General features: G+C 38.8%; 4 protein-coding genes, 1 long non-coding RNA gene and 1 other non-coding gene across 8 annotated transcripts in view; 3 read left to right on the plus strand and 3 right to left on the minus strand.

The window, feature by feature from the left end:
- LOC121256502 (serine/threonine-protein kinase 3/4) overlaps window positions 1-7,493 on the minus strand; it is a 19,844-nt gene extending 12,351 nt beyond the window's left edge. For both annotated transcript variants that reach the window (XM_041157324.1, XM_041157323.1), the window contains exons 1-5: window positions 6,617-7,493; window positions 6,312-6,400; window positions 6,120-6,227; window positions 5,930-6,037; window positions 5,628-5,718 (exon numbers count right to left, since the gene is read on the minus strand). In XM_041157324.1, coding sequence (XP_041013258.1) covers window positions 5,628-5,718; window positions 5,930-6,037; window positions 6,120-6,227; window positions 6,312-6,400; window positions 6,617-7,427 — 1,207 coding nt within the window. In that variant the 5' untranslated portion in view covers window positions 7,428-7,493. The remainder of the gene's footprint in view (window positions 1-5,627; window positions 5,719-5,929; window positions 6,038-6,119; window positions 6,228-6,311; window positions 6,401-6,616) is intronic.
- Window positions 1-17,335, plus strand: part of LOC121256506 — a 23,745-nt gene extending 6,410 nt beyond the window's left edge. The window contains exon 3 of the long non-coding RNA XR_005939015.1: window positions 17,319-17,335. This is a non-coding gene — a long non-coding RNA (uncharacterized LOC121256506). The remainder of the gene's footprint in view (window positions 1-17,318) is intronic.
- LOC121256503 lies at window positions 2,395-4,566 on the minus strand. Its single transcript, XM_041157325.1, has 2 exons — window positions 3,877-4,566; window positions 2,395-3,714 (listed from the first exon to the last, which is right to left on the minus strand). The coding sequence occupies exons 1-2, from the start codon at window positions 4,383-4,385 to the stop codon at window positions 3,054-3,056; spliced, it is 1,170 nt and encodes a 389-aa protein (XP_041013259.1). The 5' UTR covers window positions 4,386-4,566; the 3' UTR covers window positions 2,395-3,053.
- LOC121256504 (ubiquinone biosynthesis protein COQ4 homolog, mitochondrial) lies at window positions 8,925-11,294 on the plus strand. The gene is made up of 3 exons (XM_041157326.1): window positions 8,925-9,091; window positions 9,737-9,945; window positions 10,609-11,294. Exons 2-3 carry the CDS (start codon window positions 9,763-9,765, stop codon window positions 11,113-11,115), a joined length of 690 nt encoding a protein of 229 aa, XP_041013260.1. The 5' UTR covers window positions 8,925-9,091; window positions 9,737-9,762; the 3' UTR covers window positions 11,116-11,294.
- On the plus strand, window positions 10,370-10,457 carry LOC121256782. The gene has a single exon (XR_005939073.1). It is a non-coding gene; the product is annotated as a small nucleolar RNA snoR53Y (small nucleolar RNA).
- Window positions 12,530-16,519, minus strand: LOC121256505 (protein SPIRAL1-like 1). 2 transcript variants are annotated; one of them, XM_041157327.1, is made up of 3 exons: window positions 16,356-16,519; window positions 14,673-14,969; window positions 12,530-12,768 (listed from the first exon to the last, which is right to left on the minus strand). In XM_041157327.1, the coding sequence occupies exons 2-3, from the start codon at window positions 14,931-14,933 to the stop codon at window positions 12,682-12,684; spliced, it is 348 nt and encodes a 115-aa protein (XP_041013261.1). In that variant the 5' UTR covers window positions 14,934-14,969; window positions 16,356-16,519; the 3' UTR covers window positions 12,530-12,681. The 2 variants fall into 2 exon arrangements, with proteins under 2 accessions (XP_041013261.1, XP_041013262.1); XM_041157328.1 differs by having other exon boundaries at window positions 14,673-14,936; window positions 16,356-16,518.
- Window positions 17,336-17,691: the final 356 nt, after the last annotated feature.

Below are 17,691 nucleotides of genomic sequence, written 5' to 3' on the forward strand. Positions count from 1 at the left end.
TGATCATCAAAACATCTAGTATTTATCTCCCTCCAAATGCACCAACACAAGCATATTGGTACCAATCTCCAAATTGCCGCTACCTGAGAATCTCCGTGTAGTCCTGTCCAGCTTACGAGGAAATCCACCAATCTCCAAGGCATAACCCAAGACAGTCCGACTCTTGAGAAGACATCATCCCATACAGCCTTAGCCACCTCACAGTGTAAAAGCAGATGATCAACAAACTCCCCCTGCTTCTTACACATATAACACCAATCTAGGATAATGACCCGTCGTTTCCTCAAATTATCTATGGTGAGAATCTTGTCCAAAGAAGCTGTCCAGACAAAGAAGGCTGCTTTTGAAGGAGCTTTCGTCTTCCATATACTCTTCCACGGGAATATAGACAAACCGGAGTTCGTGAGCTTTTGATAAAAAGAACTGACCGAGAAGATACCTTTCTTAGAATGATTCCAAAGCAACTTATCACCGGAGCCCCCTGGAATACTTGCGGAATATAAAGCCGCAAAGAACTCTGTAAAAGACTCCAATTCCCAATCTTGGGCTGCCCTAATGAAGTCAATATTCCATTGAAGAGTGCCATTTGCTGAAGAATTAAGAAAGGCAATCGATGCCTCCTTAACTCTTGCAAGTGCAAAGATGGCAGGGAAAGTATCTCGTAGACAATGGTTACCACACCACATATCAAACCAAAAATGGACACGCGAACCATCGCCTACAACAAAATGTTCATGTTCTCGGAATGTCCCCCAAAGACTCCTAATGTTTTTCCATAAACCCACTCCATAAGTGCCTCGTACCTCATTCGAACACCATCCTCCCCAAGCTTCCCCAAACTAAGAATCTATGACCGCCCTCCAAAAAGCCTCCATTTCATTTTGGTACCTCCACAACCACTTACCCAAAAGAGCTTGATTAAATTTCAGCAAGTGGTGAATCCCCAAACCTCCCCCAGAAATTGGGGTACAAACTATAGACCAATTAACCAGGTGGAATTTGAACTCTTCCCCCAATCCATTCCATAAGAAATCCCTTTGTAACTTCTCAATTCTATTAGCCACCTTTGTGGGAAGCGGGAACAAAGACAAGAAATAGGTGGGTAAGTTAGAAAGAGTGCTTTTAATCAAAGTCAACCTACCACCTTTCGACAAGTAAAGCCTCTTCCAAGCAGCCAATCTGCGCTCCACCCTTTCGACTACATCATTCCAAATCCTTTCAGATTTAAAAGAGGCACCCAACGGTAAACCAAGATACTTCATAGGAAGCGAAGATATCTTACAACCCAAGGTAGAAGCAAAAATCTCCACATCGGGGGCAGCCCCCACTGGCACTATTTCCGACTTAGCGAGGTTAATGCTCAATCCTGACACGACCGCAAAGCAAAGGAGTAACGCCCTCAAGTCTTGGACTTGACTGAGGTGTGCACCACAAAAAATAAGTGTGTCATCAGCAAATAACAAATGAGAAATGTTAAGATCGCCATTCCCTACCAAAAAACCATGGAGTAACCCACCATCCACCATCCTCTCAATCATCTTGCTGAGAGCTTCCATGACAAATAAAAAAAGTAGAGGGAGAGCGGATCTCCCTGTCTCAAGCCACGAGAAGAGTTTAAGAAACCCACCGGAGAGCCATTTACCAAGATGGAGAAACGAGCTGAAATGATACAAAATTCTACCAATTTCTGCCATTTCCCCCCAAAACCACTTCTTTTAAGTAAATAAAGAAGGAACTCTCTAGACTTAAGCCGACCATCCAATACTTCATTTGCAATAAGAACCAAGTCAAGGATTTGTCTACCTTTGACAAACGCATTTTGTAGCTTCGAGATTAGTTTTTCCACCACTAAGCTTAGTCTATTTGCTAGCACTTTGGAAAGAATCTTGTACATCCCGTTCACGAGACTAATGGGGCGATAGTCCCTCACATCCCAAGATCCCACCTTTTTAGGAATGAGGGCTAAAAAGGTAGCATTGAGGCTCTTTTCAAATCTAGCATTAGAATGAAATTCAAGAAAAGCTTGCATAATATCTTCCTTGACCACCTCCCAACAAGCTTGAAAAAAACCCAGGGTAAACCCATCCAGACCGGGTGCCTTATCACTGGCCATACTTCTGATAACATTGCCCACTTCCTCTTCTGTAAAAGGCCTTTCTAACCACCCTGCACTGTGCTGATCTAAAGTGGTAAAAGGCAACCCATCCACTCTCGGTCTCCAATTATGCTATTCTGATAATAATTGTTGATAGTATTGTTGAATGTGGTTTTTGATAACCGTCTGATCCGAAGAAGCTGCCCCATCTACTATCAATGTATTAATAGCATTATTCCTCCTGTGAGAGTTAGCCATCCTGTGGAAGAATTTCGTGCATTTGTCCCCATCCTTAAACAGGGTAATCTTCTTTGAGCCACATCTGGAAAGTGTGACTCTCAATCGGGTGTTAGCAAAAATCTATCAATCCTCGACCATGATGGGCAGTCACGGTTGTTGGACCAGGTAAAAGTGCCTCCTGATAATGGAATGTCCATGAGCTCCTGTTCTGAAATAAAATCAGAGAAATCTCTCATGGCTGGAGTGATGTGAGAAGATCCCGACCTCTCGCTTGGAAAGCGAGAAGTATTAAAGTCACCCCTTATGCAACTTGGTAGCTCCCACCAACTAATGACTCCCGCTAGTTCTTCCCACAAAAATCGTCTCTCTGAATCCAGATTAGGGCCATAAACCCCTGCAAAAGCCCACTTAAAGCCGTCTTCTATGTTAACAAAAGAGCATGACACCGAGAAATCACCCACACACTCCTCCACCCTTTCCACCACCCTTGTGTCAAACATAATTAAAACTCCCCCGGAAGCACCTTTTGAAGGTAGGTAGGACCACCCAATATGTTGTCCTCTCCATAAACTGCGAATTACTTGTCTAGTAATAACTTCCAATTTAGTCTCTTGTAAGCATATGATGTCCCCTTTCCACTGGCGAAGTAAATTTCTAACTTGGAGCCGCTTATTAGGATCATGCAGCCCCCTCACATTCCATGAAATTATTTTTGGCTTCATGGGACAACCATCTTCCCCCTCCCCTTACTACGCTCCCGAGTAGAGCTCTTCTCACCTCCATCCTCTTTCATTGCCCAATCTAGCCTTTTGAGTTCCCTTTCCCTTTTTTTGGCCGAAGCCAAGGATTGGTCGGACTTTGCTTGGGCATTGACTGCCTTTACGGCTGTAAGTAAGGCCATAAATTCAGCTTCAAAATCCCCATAAGAAATTCCGACCATGTGCTTAATGTCCATTGCTCTCCGGATAACCCAGTCTGACACATTGGGATGAAAGGAATAGAGTGGAGTAGGTTCATCCTCCCCATCCCTGATAGCCGTAAACAGAACCAAAGAACCAGTATTTTCGAGAAAATCGGACTCTTCTACCACCTTTTCCGACGCAATAGCTACTGTTTTCGCAGCTAGGGGAACAGAAAACACCCCAGAAGGAGCTGGCGTCTCTATTTGTGCCACTGCTAGGCCCGAAAGTTCAACTACATCCAACAAATGATTATGAGACGGCACCGGTAGAGTATTCGTCACCAGAGGCTCGAGAAGTAGGCCAGGACATACCGGCGGCGAAGTCTGTGCCACCACAGAAGGTGGCGGCCCCTCTGAAAGCACCCCGTGTTCCAACAAAGCTTGTGCAGGGCCGCTGACTTCATCGAGGACTTCCATGGATTGGGTTGGCGTATCAGTGGCTGCCGACTTTAGAGTCACCGTTGCGAGGGACATCGTCGGGTTCTGTTTCAGTGAGAATTCAGGCTACCCAAAGACCCCATGTTCCAACGAGGCTTGCGCAGAGCCACTGGCTTCATCGAGGGCTTCCGTAGTGAAAGTAAGCGTATCAGTGGCTGCCGGCATTTGAGTCGTCGGGTTCTGTTTCAGGGATGCCGACGTTTGAGTCGCCGACGCGAGGATTCCTGCAATACTAAGAATCGGATCATCAACTCTGCAACCTACCGACACCACCTTAGGTAGCACAGAACTCACCGGCGGGCCCACCACCGCCACCGTCGAACACGCCTCCACCGGCGAGGAGGCCTGTCCCGCCACCAACGGTAGCAACGACACTGGGCTAGCTCCGTGGGCTTCCCTGCATCTCCACGCAGGCTTCAAGCCATGGGCTACGGGCTTAGCTAAATCGATGGGCTGCTGGGTAGACTTGGCTTGCAAATGAGGCCCACCAAAAACGGTTCCCTTCCCCTTAAGCCCATACTCAAACACAGGCCCGTTAACGAAGCCTTCACCCTGGACCCCCACAAAAATCTTCTCCCTCTGAAGTCCCTCCTCAACGCAGTGTTTTAATACACCCATATTAAGAATTAACCCACCCGCTTGCTTCTCCATCTCTGCCAACGCCAGTAACAAAGTTTCCAAACTTGGCCCCGACAAAGGCCTGCGTACACTTGCTTCTTCACAGGGCCGCGTCTTCACCAGAGGACCTGACCCCTCTGCAGGTTTTGGAGCTCCAGACAGAGCCTCCTTGTACGAAGAAAAAACTTCATGCCCCTAGGGTAGTGGAGGAGGCAGCGTCCATGGGGTTCCCTCTATTATCCCTTCCCAAAACAGAGGAGGTTGCGGTTGCAATTGCAGCAATTTCCTTCAACAACTCACCAAAATTCCTCCAACCAACACCTTTCCTCCCTTCCGGAATCACAAGCTGCACCGTTTCTCTTGATTGAACTCTAATAAGGAGAAGAAACTCCCATAAGAGTTGCGTTGTCTCTGAATCACCAACACGTGAGAACCAATTCTATGCGACCAAATGAAAACAGAGGGGCCCTCTGAAACTAAACCTTCCTCTACCATGCCAGCCAGCCACCCCAAGGAGTCTTTCTCAATGAAGATGTGATTCACCGCACGACAACTGCTCTCGGTGATTCTCCATCACCTTGCATTTGTCTTCATAATCTCAAAACATTTTTTATCAATAACAACATTCCTACTCGACCCCATCACAAAACAACTACTCATAAAATCCTAGAAACTCTAGGCAAACAAACACTGGTCCAGCATTAGTGATTTACAATAGCTAAAGAATGAAGAAGAATATTTTTAAGAGTGTTAATTTTTTTGATAAGCCTAAGAGTGTTAATTTGCCTTCTGTGAATTTTTCCAGCAATAGAATTAGACTGATTTCTCATTTTTATAGAATGGTTATTTCATGTTTGTCTAGTTTTATGGTGTGTGGAGGTTTAAACAATGATTTGAACTGTCAAGCAATAATGTGAGTTAATAAAGATATAGAAACCAAACTTTCATTTTCCCTTCGATTACTAAAAACCCTTTTAGAAACAGTTTACACCACACTTTCAGGAAGGAAGTTTTTTCAATTATTATCTCGCATCTCTAAGATACAAAGATATAAATCAGAACCAGAAAAATATGCACCAATACAAAAATATAAGAATAAGCAAGGGCTGAGATAAAATTAAAAGAGATGATTATCAAAGGTTAGACCAGAAAGGTTCTCGCGCATGATGAAACAAGTATCAAGTATCAACGACGTCAAACAGATTAAAATAAGGTTCATGATTCACAGTATTGAGACTAATTTGTTCTACGTAAATATACATGAAGTTTACTCACCCAACTTGACATCTCCTTGCTCAGTTAACAAAATATTCCCACCCTTAATATCTCTATGGACCTTGAAAATTGAGTGCAAATAAGCAAGGCCCTACATGTAAAAAGAATATTGATAAATAAACAAAATATTGACTACAAAGTACATAAAAGCCAAGAAAGCATTTACTTCATGTAAACAACGGCAAAAAGATACACTTTGAGTTTTCTTCCACAAAATTTAACAAAGTTTTCTGCAGGCATAATAATTTAAATTGATTAGCCTCATTAATTCTACAATTCAAACCAATCAGAGTTAACCTTACCTTCAATGCTTCCCTACAAATATATGCTATTTGATACTCCTCCAAAGGCTCCTCTGTCACGTTCATCAAGTCAGCAACACTTCCACCCCCACAGTATTCCATCACTATCTGCCAAGATACTGAAAATAGTAATCCCCAACTTAAAAACTCAATGAAGTTAGTTTAGCATATAAATCAAACTCTTTCTTACCCAAAGATATTCCTCCCCTTGGTAGCTTCCAAGGTAACGAACAACATTTGGATGACTACACTGCTGCAACATCTCAATCTCACCACGAATTTCTTCATATCCCTCCTCCTAAACACGGATGAAGATTTTCATTCATTGCGAAAAAGTTCATACACAAGATCGCATAAATTCAAGAAGCATAAGGAAACCCACCCCTTCACATAACGATATGACTTTGATAGCGACCAGCTCCGAAGTTCTTATATCCCTAGCTTTGTAAACGGCCCCATATGACCCTTTCCCTGCCATCCCCAAAAAGCAAACTCACTCAGCACGGTAAGATAACCACACAGAATCCCCCTAAATCAGCTAAATACAACATAATCCTACAGCCAACTTATTCACCAAGAACGCATCAAACTAGCACTATTTAGTAACACAAATACCAAAAGTAAGCAAAATTCTCATCCAATATGCAGTGAAGGTGCAAAATCAAACTCAAATTTTAAAAAGCATACCAAGCTCATTGAGCAATTCGTACTTGGTCGTAGGATCTTCCCTGGTAACACTCTCCGGAATCGAACTCGAAGAGACCTTGGTCGTGAGCTGCCGAACTTCCTCCCCACCCTGTGAAGACCCGCTCCCCTTCCTCTGCTTCCCAAACCCTAATTCCCCAACCGCTTGCATACTGGCCACGGCCCGCCCCATCGTCGAGTCCCCCGTCCCCTTACCACCACCGGTCCTCCTCAACACGGTCCCGCTCAACGACTCCCTCTCGCTCGCCCTCAGGGTAGACCTCACCACAAACGTTGAAAACCCGTCGCCGTCCCCATCACCCTCAACGTCATCACCACCGATCATTCTATTTCCAGGGCTCGCAGAATAGTATTCCGAGAGTGGCGAGCTCCGGGGCTTCGAGGAGAAGTAGGAAGACGAAGAAGACAGGTTGCGGGAGCGAGTGCGATCGGTCTTGACGATCACTGTGTCGAAATCTGCGCTATCGTGGTCGTCGTCATAGTCGATTGAGGCTCCGCCGCCGAAGTCCTTGGGGAGGCGTTTTAGGAGTGGGGGAAGAGAGGAGTAGTCTTCGTCGTCTTCTTCTTCTTCCTCTTGGTCCTTGTAAACCATTGTAGCGTAAAGGTCTTCTTCTTGTTGTTGTTCCCGTGTCTGTGCTTTGCTTTGGGGTTTGCGTCGCTTTTGCTTTTCGTTTTGTTGTTTTTCGGAGTCGGAATCGGAGGCATCTTCGTCTCCGTGAATGACGACGGTGGAGTAGAGATCAGACTTGGTCCGGGGGCTGCGGGTCCGGCGATAGGCGGAGCTCGGATCCATTTCTCGGAGTGAGCGACTCCGAAGTGGAAGTTTGGAACCGAAAGTATGAAGGAAACTGCCAGAGTGCCAGAGCAGAGCCAGCAAGCGAAGATCTCAATGGGCCGAATCTGTTTGGATCAGCTGAGTCGGCCCACACCAAATTCTGGCATGCACCTGCCAAGGGTAAAAACATTGCGGTCTTCTTGGGCTTTCCTGGCTTTAAATATTAAAAGTCCCATTATAATTTATTAATAGCTGAGCGCTGGTTTATTTTTACAAATTCTTTTTAATTCATTCCATTTTATCTCATTTAATTTTTATAATTTTTTCAAATTTTTACACCAAATAAAATAAAAAATTCAAATTTTTTAAATTTTAATATAAGAACAGGGTCAGAGGGATCAAAAACCGCTAATTCGTATAGAGCCATCGAACCGGCCCAATATTAAAAAAATATATTTTAATAATATTTTATTCAACTTATAACTTTAATATCAATTAATCTCATCTCATTTGTGAAAACAAACGAGATCTGAATCGTGCCAGTCTAAAGAAATGAGTTTTATTATTTATTTGACTGAATGATGAATGATATTTATAGTGATAGATGCGCAAGTATCGTGTATTTTTTTTAAATGAATAAATAAAAAAATCTAAATAAAAAAATTAAATTTTTAATAGTAAACTTCAGTCTTTTTTAAAAAGAATGTGCGGCATTTGCACAATCTATAACTGTATCTAGTATTACTTTAAAAATAAATTTTAAAAATGTTTTGTTACATATAAGCCGGTGTCTTAATACACCACTTATAGTGTAATCCATTATAACTTTAAAAAAACAAAATATCAATAATTTCAATGGTATGTTAGGTGTGTAAAAAACAAGATTTATAAATAGTTTTTCTCATTTTAAAATTTGAATATTATAAATTTAATTTTATCATTTAAAATTTAAAATTATATGAATTATATGTTTTATACACCAACCTGAGAAAAAAATAATTCATATATAAATAAACACGTATGATTTTTTGACTGTAATGTGTTGGGGTCGCGATTTATAACAAAAAATGAAAGTTCTAAATGTGGTGTATTGATGTTTCCTTCCTCCTCGACCGATCATCTTATGTTCTCTCTTCATTAACAGTATAAGGCTCTGTTGATATAGAAACACTCTTAACTAATCATATCTCGTCTCATCTCATTTCATTATTATATTTTTTTTTAAATTCTCGTACAAAATATAGCAAACAATTTAATTTTTTTAAATTTTAAAATAATAATAGTATTAAAAAATAATATTTTTTTTAATTCATCTAAAATTATCTCATTTCATTTTATCTCACTATTTAATCCAGCGCTAAAAGCTTTACCGTGGATCCGATCTAGTCTGAATTAAATACGTTTCATTAGAAATCCAGAAAAAAGTATCCTTGGGCTCTTGTAATATTCGATAAACAAAATTTAGTAAAATGGCCTGCAGAAAAGGTTGGACTGGGCTTTAGCAGCTTCTAACACCATTAAGGGCCAAGGCTAGTTGTAGAGACCCAAACAAAATTGGCGGTTTTGCCTGTCGTAATTTGCTCGCTCTCTCTCTCTCTCTCTCTCTCTCTCTACCTGTGGGAATTTTGTGTTCTTTCAGCTGTCGAAAGAGTAGGTCGTATTGTCTATTCAGCCAACTACAGGTAATACGAAATCCCAATGAAGCTCTTTGTCTGATTTCATAGAAAATTGGCGAAAAATAGATAAAACTCCGGCTATTTCAACCTTGTATAAAATTTTTATAACCTTAAATATTAAATTAGTTCCAAACTTTCTCATACTTTGACACAATTTCCCTGCAGTCGGATTGATCTTCAACTTTCATTATGGTAAAAGTTTTGTCCATTCGTGCTGGGTTCATTGAGAGTGTAGGACGATGCATGAAAACGTGATATTACCAGTTTTTACGAAATTCGAGATATTTATTGACATTATTGTATATAGTACTTTTTGAAACTGCAGCGTAGATTTTGGCGATTGTTAACGTTAATCATATGAGGATACGTTGTTCTCGCCTTTGTATATGTTAACCAATGACACTTTATGGTGATCTTATTTCGTTTTTCTCCCTGCCACATAGAAATGTGATTGTTAAAATGCTTGATAGAGTTTTAACTTTGTCTGTCCAATCATGTGATTTTTATTTTTTTTAGTTTGTTTTCTTACAAATTCCCGAAGATTTTTTTTTAATCTGATCCGATAATAGATTATTCCTGTTATTGGTGCACTGAATTTATTTTTTACTTTTTTTTGTTTTTTTCCTTCTTGTTTGATTTGGGTTTGGTCAGAATTTGATTGTGAGGTGGTAGTTGAGATGATAGAAGGTGGACGTATCCGGCTTAATAGGTGGCAGCAGGCGGCCGTTGCAGTTGGTTCGGCGGTTGGTGCATTACTAGACCCACGAAGAGCAGATCTAATAGCAGCCCTTGGGGAGACTACTGGAAAGCCAGCTTTTGAAAGAGTGCTAGAAAGAATGAAGAGAAGCTCAGAAGGCAGAGTGAGACTATTCTCCACACATACTAGTGGTTATATGATATATCATAACTTGTTGATTAATGGTGGTGACATTGAACTGATTAGACGGCCTGTTAGTCTTTCTATTCAAATCTTCATTGATTGTGTTATTCACAGGTGTGGCCGTTTTTTATCTGATTAACCTGTTTTTGTTCTTCTTTTGTTGTGACAATAAAAGTTGTTCGGCTCCAAAGTTTCATACGACTTGTCCAGTCTGTGGGTTGATTTTAGTGGCTGATATGTTCTATAGAAACTTGCATTGGTTCCTTTTGGAATAACTGGTTAAATACCATACGATACTGCTAAGATGCCAAGATTTTTCTTTTCGATTTTGGTCCTTGGTTGTTTCTGTTCTTGCAATGGGAACTGATTCTTTTCCTCTCTCAGTGCCATTTGATTGCAGATTTGTTCCCCATGATGCTTCAGTATGAACCATGCTAATGCTGATCAGTCCATGATCAATCCTTTATTATTCTTTCATTTGCTGAGGGAATGAGAACCTTTGGCATTTCCAGCTAGCTACTGCTTTTGTCTTGTACCCATTTTTTTTTTTTTTTTTTTTTTTTGCTGAACTTGAATACTCCTTGGGCTGCAAGGGTTGGCTTTGGTTAAATTGTTTATAACTAACACCAGTGTTCCTTGACAGGCAGTTTTGTTGGATCAACCACGTGTGATATCTGTAAATGTGGGGCATGCGTGGGAACTACCACCGAACACATTCGGGGCTGCCTATGCAAAGTTCATGGGATCCAGGAACTTCTCACCAGATGAACGACCACCAGTGCGGTTCATGGACACAGACGAACTGGCATATGTGGCCATGCGGGCCCGTGAGGTGCATGACTTATGGCACACCCTTTTTGGCCTCCCCACCAACTTAATTGGCGAGTCAGCACTCAAGGTGATAGAGTTTAATCAAATGTACCTTCCCATGTGCCTGCTGTCTGTTATAGGAGGCACCGCAAGATTCAACGAGAAGCAGAGGAAATTGTTCTTTCAGCACTACTTCCCGTGGGCCATCCAGGCTGGCATGCAGTGCACAGATCTAATGTGCATATACTATGAACAGCACTTTCACGAGGATTTGGAAGATGTTAGGAGGAAATGGGGGATAATTCCTGCTCCTATTCCCCCTAAACAAAATGTTACTTGAGCAGCAGTAGGCTAGACAAGACACCATGCTGGGTTTTTAAGTTGTCCCGCCGTAGTACTTGTGTTCTAGTATGAAATGATTGGTGAGGCAAAACCTTAAAGTAACACAACCTCTTGTATCTCTCTCGTATACTTGGGCTCTCGCCTATTCTCATGATCAATAAAGTTTTGTTTACCAATTAAAAAAAGGATTCGTGAGGTAGAACCTGACAAAGTTTATAGCAAAATATTATGTTCTGCACAAGTCATGCAAATGCCCCGAGGGCAACATAATGTGGGTTCCGATCATGCAATAACAGCACTGTTGCCACAACGATTAACCTGTCAATATGGTAAATGTTGAAGACTTGCGACTCACAAGAACGGGGTGTTAACCCCCCTTCAAGAATCCTTTAATTTCATGGATAGGACAAGTACGCTAATTGCATCCATATAGCAATTTAAGGATTAAAAATGGGAGAAGCTACCAAAGAAACAATTTGGTAAGAACCCGTTGTCTGTGACTGACTGTCGCACATTGCCATCGTAATGTGCTTCAGGGCTCAAGGATATCAGGGGGATATCCACACATCTTCATGAGCAAGTACAAGGATTGATCTGATCTGCGTGGCTTGCCTAAAGTGGGTCTAAGGTCCAAACCAACAGTTGGCTGAAAGGCCAGGAAAGACAAACCTCTCACGTGGCAGAGAGAGGGTAGAAACCACCTTAGGCGGTTTGATCATTCGGGTCCGGGGATGTTGTTGCCACTTAGTGGTGAAATTGGGTGGGATCAAAATCAAGGTAAACTTGGACAGTGCTTTCTATGTTGAAAACTGAGTACTTAGTTTGTTATATGCCAGGATCGGGCAAGAAGAAGAAAACTAGGCGAGGATGTCACAGTCAGTAGACCAAACGGCTTTCCCTGATGTAAATCTTTGGGACGTTTTTGCACAAGCACAAATCACATGAACACCAGCGGCTATGCGGGGAAAGAGTGGTGGAAAGGCCACGTATAGGCGGACCACGAGACTTGCCAGGATGTGATAGTGCATGAGCCTCATGCACGGTCAAGAATGGCAGCAGAGGGCAAAAGAAGAGGTTGAAGAAACCAAATATGGTGTTGCATTTACTGTAATCAACACCCTAGCAAACATTATATAGAAAAGAAAATCATTAGCCTGCACTATTGTTCATAACAATCCAGTAGGTTTAAAAAAACACACAAAAGAGAACATTCGGGGGTAATCGGAGAGAGACGAAGCAGAAGTAGAAATCAATGAACGAAAATCTTCAAATCTCCCAGTCAAACTGAAGATACTGCTCGAAAAACATGGTAAGAAAAAAAATATTATGCATTAAAATGTATTTCCAACTTGACAGACTGAACTTTGTTTCGGACGTTTATGCATTTAAAATAGGGAAGTTTTCACGGACGATTCAAACAACCAGAAAACCAATATATTACATCACATTATCCAGCAAGTTTCCATTGTCTATATAAAAAGATAACAGCGTTGCTTCATCCAAAATACAGGTTCCACAAAAATCAACAAACAGTACTTTCATTTTCCAGATGTGACAACATATCTCAGTTACCACCAGGTCCACTGCCAAAGAGGTAACCCAAAGAAGATCCACCACCAGGGGCAGCGTGGACCTTAGTAGAGGGTCGATCCTGCATCCATAAAGAAAAAATATCAATCTCCAAGTGTATCAATGTTAGCTACCTATTCTTTATTAATCTTTATATCTATTTGTTACTCGGAAAATATTGATCAATCATCTCAATTTCTAGAACAATGCTACTCTTCATCTTGAATTTTTCCATTATAAGTCACACCAATTGATATTGCGCATTTCAAGTGGCTTTCCGTTTTAAGTAGTTGACATAGGAAGCCACCTAAAAATCACCACATCAGCTAGTATGACAGGATGAAAAATATAATATTAAGGGCTTGTTTGGGAAGTGAGATGATCATCGCATCTCAAAACTTCTCATAATTTCATTCCCAAACATCTCTTAAACACAAACACTTTTCAATTTCAAATCTTTAACTTTTTCATCTAATCATTACCTAATTAATCATTACAACTTACAAAAAAAAAAAAAAAAAAAACCTACAACTTTTTCAAATTTCAAAACAAAAATAATATTAAAAAAATAATATTCTAATAATATTTTAACTTTATAATATTTTTATTCAACTTTTTCTTTCTCATTTCTCAAAATCTAATAAAACATCTTAACTCAAACCATTTCGCTACTACTTACAGAATTCTCATCTCATCTCATTACCCAAACATGCCTTGAGAGTAATATTACTCAAATCCGTTTCAATTCCTTTCTCTCAACTTCATCATGTCCCCAAAGATTTCACAATGGCGGTATCTAGTACTTACCTTTTGCTAAATCTTAACTCTAAAATAGATGATGTTCGATACTTGGGAAAAGAAAATGTCATCTCAAACCTCAAATGCTTAACAGCTTAAAAAGGCAATATGCTTTCTAGATCTTTATCTCAAAACTGTCCCATCAATTTTTTTCTTATGTAATATGTGCCCACTCATGCTACAAATTAATACCCATCCCCCCCCCCCTCCAAAAAAAAAAAAAGATAAATAATATATATCGTACACACACACACACACATAACCAATAAAGTAATCGTGCACGGTGAAACAAAGATAAAGCCAAGTTAAATGATATCCTTTTGAGTAATGATGCATTGTATAACGCAGAAGCTGACACAAAATGCTAGATATATGAGATTTTGTGTCGGCTTCTGCATTATATATATATATATATATATATATATAGGAAAATGATGTATCTAGTATTCTTGCCATGCTTTCAATTTACATTCCTAAGACATCCTTTAAAAACTCAACTACAGTAACAATGCAAATGCAAGGGCCAACGCATGCAAAGAATTTTACTGTCTAAAGCACCAAAACAAGCGGCAACAAAAATTAACACTCATAACTGCAACCTTTGTCTTTTATGCCAACCAAACCTCTATAACTGCCGTTACCAAAATACAATCTCAGTGAAAACTTTAAATGCTACCTAGAATTCTTTGGCAGAGCAGAGAATCTTTGATACGTTCACACAATCAGAAATAATGAACGAACTTAGTGTGGATTGCAAGCGACTAATGAAATGTCTTTTTTCAAATGTCTTTTTTCAGCATAATGTGCTGAAATGTCATTAGAACATTATGCTGGAATACAAGGTCCCAATTTAATTTTCATGTTTTTATATGAACCACTATTATTGTCTTAAAAGTGGACGTTTAAAATGGCCTTTGTCATATGGGTATCAACTTCTAGCTTTTCCATTAACACCATGGTTCAGGAACACCGTGTGTGTGTGTGTGTTCAGGTATTTTTGCTGTTCCTCCTTCGGTATTAGTCTACCTAGATTAATCCTACAGTCTTATTCAATAAAAAAAAAAAAAAAAAAAAGAAAGATTAATCCTACAGTCTTTTAATGTTACAAAAATTGGAATTTTTTAAAATGCCAAAATCTATGTTCCAATTGCATTGGGAGGAGCAACTAAACCAAGAGCATATCAATACCGTGATAAAATTCCCAGTGTTTTGCCCATCTGCCCGCATATAGTTATTTGTAGAAGTACTATTGATACCAGCAGGAACCTGCTTGCTAATATCTACTGGTTGAGGAGCAGCAGCAGGTTTAGTGGCAGGCACATTATTCACAGCCGGCACTTCACTTGGAGCAGCTTCAGCATTAGTTGGGGCAGGCTTTGGAGCCTCTCCACTCCCAAACAGATAGCCCAACGAACTTTGTCCTCCACCACTACTAACTCCTCGACCCATGCTCTGCAGTTGTGATAAAACAAAGAACTCGAAAACCTGACATCAAAGCAAATAAACAAAAAAGCAAAAGAGGTGGGTGCAACTTAAAGATGGCATGAGTCATGCAAACACCATTGAGAAAGCATGAAAATAAATCAAAATTAGTCTCATCCTCTCCAACCACTGCATGATATATATGCTTCTCTTACAAAAGTGAGTGAATTATACAATATATCAGACCACTTTTTTCTTAACATCAAGAAACAATAATAAAGAGACCAAATCCTAAAACCTTTACCCTCAACTTGATTCTCAAACTTAAATGTGGCACTCTTTGATGCCTTACATTGGGCTTCATCCAAAATAAGTAGGCTTCTGTTTCAAAGCAAGGCTACAGAAACAGCTTCAAGGCTCAACCCTGAAGTTCGTGGCTCAACACAAAAGTGAGATCCAAGTAACACTTCTTTCCCAGATTATTAGTTTAGTTCCAATCATGTTCTCAAAAGATTCGTCCACTTTTCAACCGCTACTAATTTTCTTTCTTTCTCTCTTTTTATTAGATGGATGGCAAAATCTTATTCAATAAAAACAAAACATAATTCAACCAGTAAAAGTAAACAAAGCCAGCAGCCTAGCTGGAAACGGCAGGACCAAAGTTCACATGCTTATTCATCTAAGACAACAGAAAGCAAAGAAACAGAAAATCAATGAAGCACCAGAAATATGACTATTCAAGTTAACGCACCATCTTCAACCCTGCATCGCGTTCTTCCAATGTCTCCAAAATGCAACTATTTTTCATATTATTTGCAATAGATTGCTGTGTTGCTGGACTTGCCAGAATAAAGTGTGGCTTTCCTTCCTAACCCTTTATTTTCCTCTGTTGAAATCAGAATAGCTCATTCTTCCATTCTTTTTTTTTTTTTTTTTTTTTTTTTTTTGTAAGAGCGAAGGCATTAGGCCAGTAAGATAAACTATTCCATTTCCAACGCAGGGGCAGGGCGATTGAGGTTTAGTAGAAAAATGTTATAAATCCCATAAGAATATCAGATCCACAATCATTTTGATTCCACAGTGAAGAAAGACCAATCAAATCAAAGCAAGAAAAAAATTCGGATCACACACTGCCATAGTTATAAAAATAAAAAATAAAAAAGAGGAGAGAAAATTAGATCTGACCAAAAAAATAGAAATGCAGATCATTACATCAATTACCAGTAATACCACCAAAAGACCACTAAAACCTGCTTAGATTGAACATCAAAACTTTCATTCAAGGAAGCGAAAACGAGATTTAGAAAAAAAAAAAAAAAAATCGAATCAGTGACAGTTAAGCAGTAAGAGGCAGCGTGAATCTTCACGAGGGAAAAAAGGTTGCGATTGAAACCCAAAGAAAGCGAGCAAAAAGGAACAGAGATCGAGTGGTAGGGTTTGGAATGTTACCCTGTTGCTGGGATCAGATCTGGAGAGAAGCTCTGAAGCAGGAGAACGTGACGGCAGCGAGAGTGTGGTGAGGGAGAGTGAAATTTATTTTGAGTTATTTATTGTGGAGAGCGTGTGTACTGTACTGTGGAGGTGGTGACGTGAAGAATGAGACAGATTCAACGGTTTTGAAGTTTCCACGTCTTTATTTGCTTTTAACCAGATCACTTTCCCCGTTAAATGTTAGAATTATGGATTAAATAATAAATATTAATTTTTCTTAATTGTTAGAATTATGGATTAATTGTACCTGCATTCTCACTTATAGATTCTTAGTTTTTATAAATGAGTACTTGAATTTAAAAAGATTTATAATTTAATAAGAAATTGACGAAAATATTTAATTGTAAATTTTTAAAATTTAAATATTAATTTTTCCAAAAGTTAAAAACTTAGATTTCAATCTGTCAAAAGCTTAAAATTTTAAGTATTAATTTTTTAATTAATCTTTAAATAATTGATGTGATTATTTATAACACTCAAATTCATATTTATTTTTTTAAAACCCTCTTTATATATTTTTAGTGAAATTGTTAAAGGTATGGTACTATATATAGAGGTGTAAAAATTAATCGAAAATTTGAAAAATTGGACCTGACCGGTCCGAACTGGTGAACCGGTTCTCTTATTTCTAAAACCGGTTGGTACCGGTCCAGTTCCGATTTTATGCTTTTCAGGATCAGACCGAACTGGTTCACTATGTTATATATTTTAAATTAATTTTTTTAATATTATATATAATATTTTTTATATTATATAAAATTTATATATAATATAGATTATAATTATATATAAGATAATGTTATTATAATTTATAATATAAAATTTTAGTCTTAAACATAAAAACTTATTTGATCATATACTTTAAACATAAAATATATATATTAATAACATTTTATAACAGTTTTTTTATTTGTTTTATAGCAGATTTTTTTTACATAACAAATTTTTTTTATAAAGCAGTTTTTTGTAAATAGTAACATATTTTTAATAAAACAAATTTTTTTAAAGCAATATTTTTTTAATAATCAAACTTTTTATAATAAATTTGTATTTTATTAAAATAAGAAAATTGGATCGAACCAGACCGGAATTGATAAAATCGAAGGTACTGGTTTAAAAGAGTATCTAGTGCGTAATTAATTTTCGAAAATGTAAAATTGGTCCATATCGGTTCGATCCTAAATTTTGTTTAAAATCGGACTGGACTGGACCGATTACACCCCTAGTTGTATATACAAAATAAATTCACTAACATATATTAAAAAAATATTACTAATAAATTTGTGTTTTCTTT

This window comes from Juglans microcarpa x Juglans regia, chromosome 3D (assembly GCF_004785595.1).
Source record: "Juglans microcarpa x Juglans regia isolate MS1-56 chromosome 3D, Jm3101_v1.0, whole genome shotgun sequence".
Classification (NCBI taxonomy): Eukaryota; Viridiplantae; Streptophyta; class Magnoliopsida; order Fagales; family Juglandaceae; genus Juglans; species Juglans microcarpa x Juglans regia.

Bases quoted from the DNA above. Each gene is read 5' to 3' on its own strand.
- LOC121256503 (XM_041157325.1), bottom strand. From the start codon at position 4,385: ATGGAGAAGCAAGCGGGTGGGTTAATTCTTAATATGGGTGTATTAAAA. The intron at 3,715-3,876 runs TACTTTCACTAC...GCCAACCCAATC, and splicing joins CCGGCAGCCACTGATACGCT to CATGGAAGTCCTCGATGAAG.
- LOC121256504 (XM_041157326.1), top strand. From the start codon at position 9,763: ATGATAGAAGGTGGACGTATCCGGCTTAATAGGTGGCAGCAGGCGGCC. The intron at 9,946-10,608 runs GTGAGACTATTC...GTTCCTTGACAG, and splicing joins AGAGAAGCTCAGAAGGCAGA to GCAGTTTTGTTGGATCAACC.
- LOC121256505 (XM_041157327.1), bottom strand. From the start codon at position 14,933: ATGGGTCGAGGAGTTAGTAGTGGTGGAGGACAAAGTTCGTTGGGCTAT. The intron at 12,769-14,672 runs GTATTGATATGC...TTATGGATGCAG, and splicing joins ACACTGGGAATTTTATCACG to GATCGACCCTCTACTAAGGT.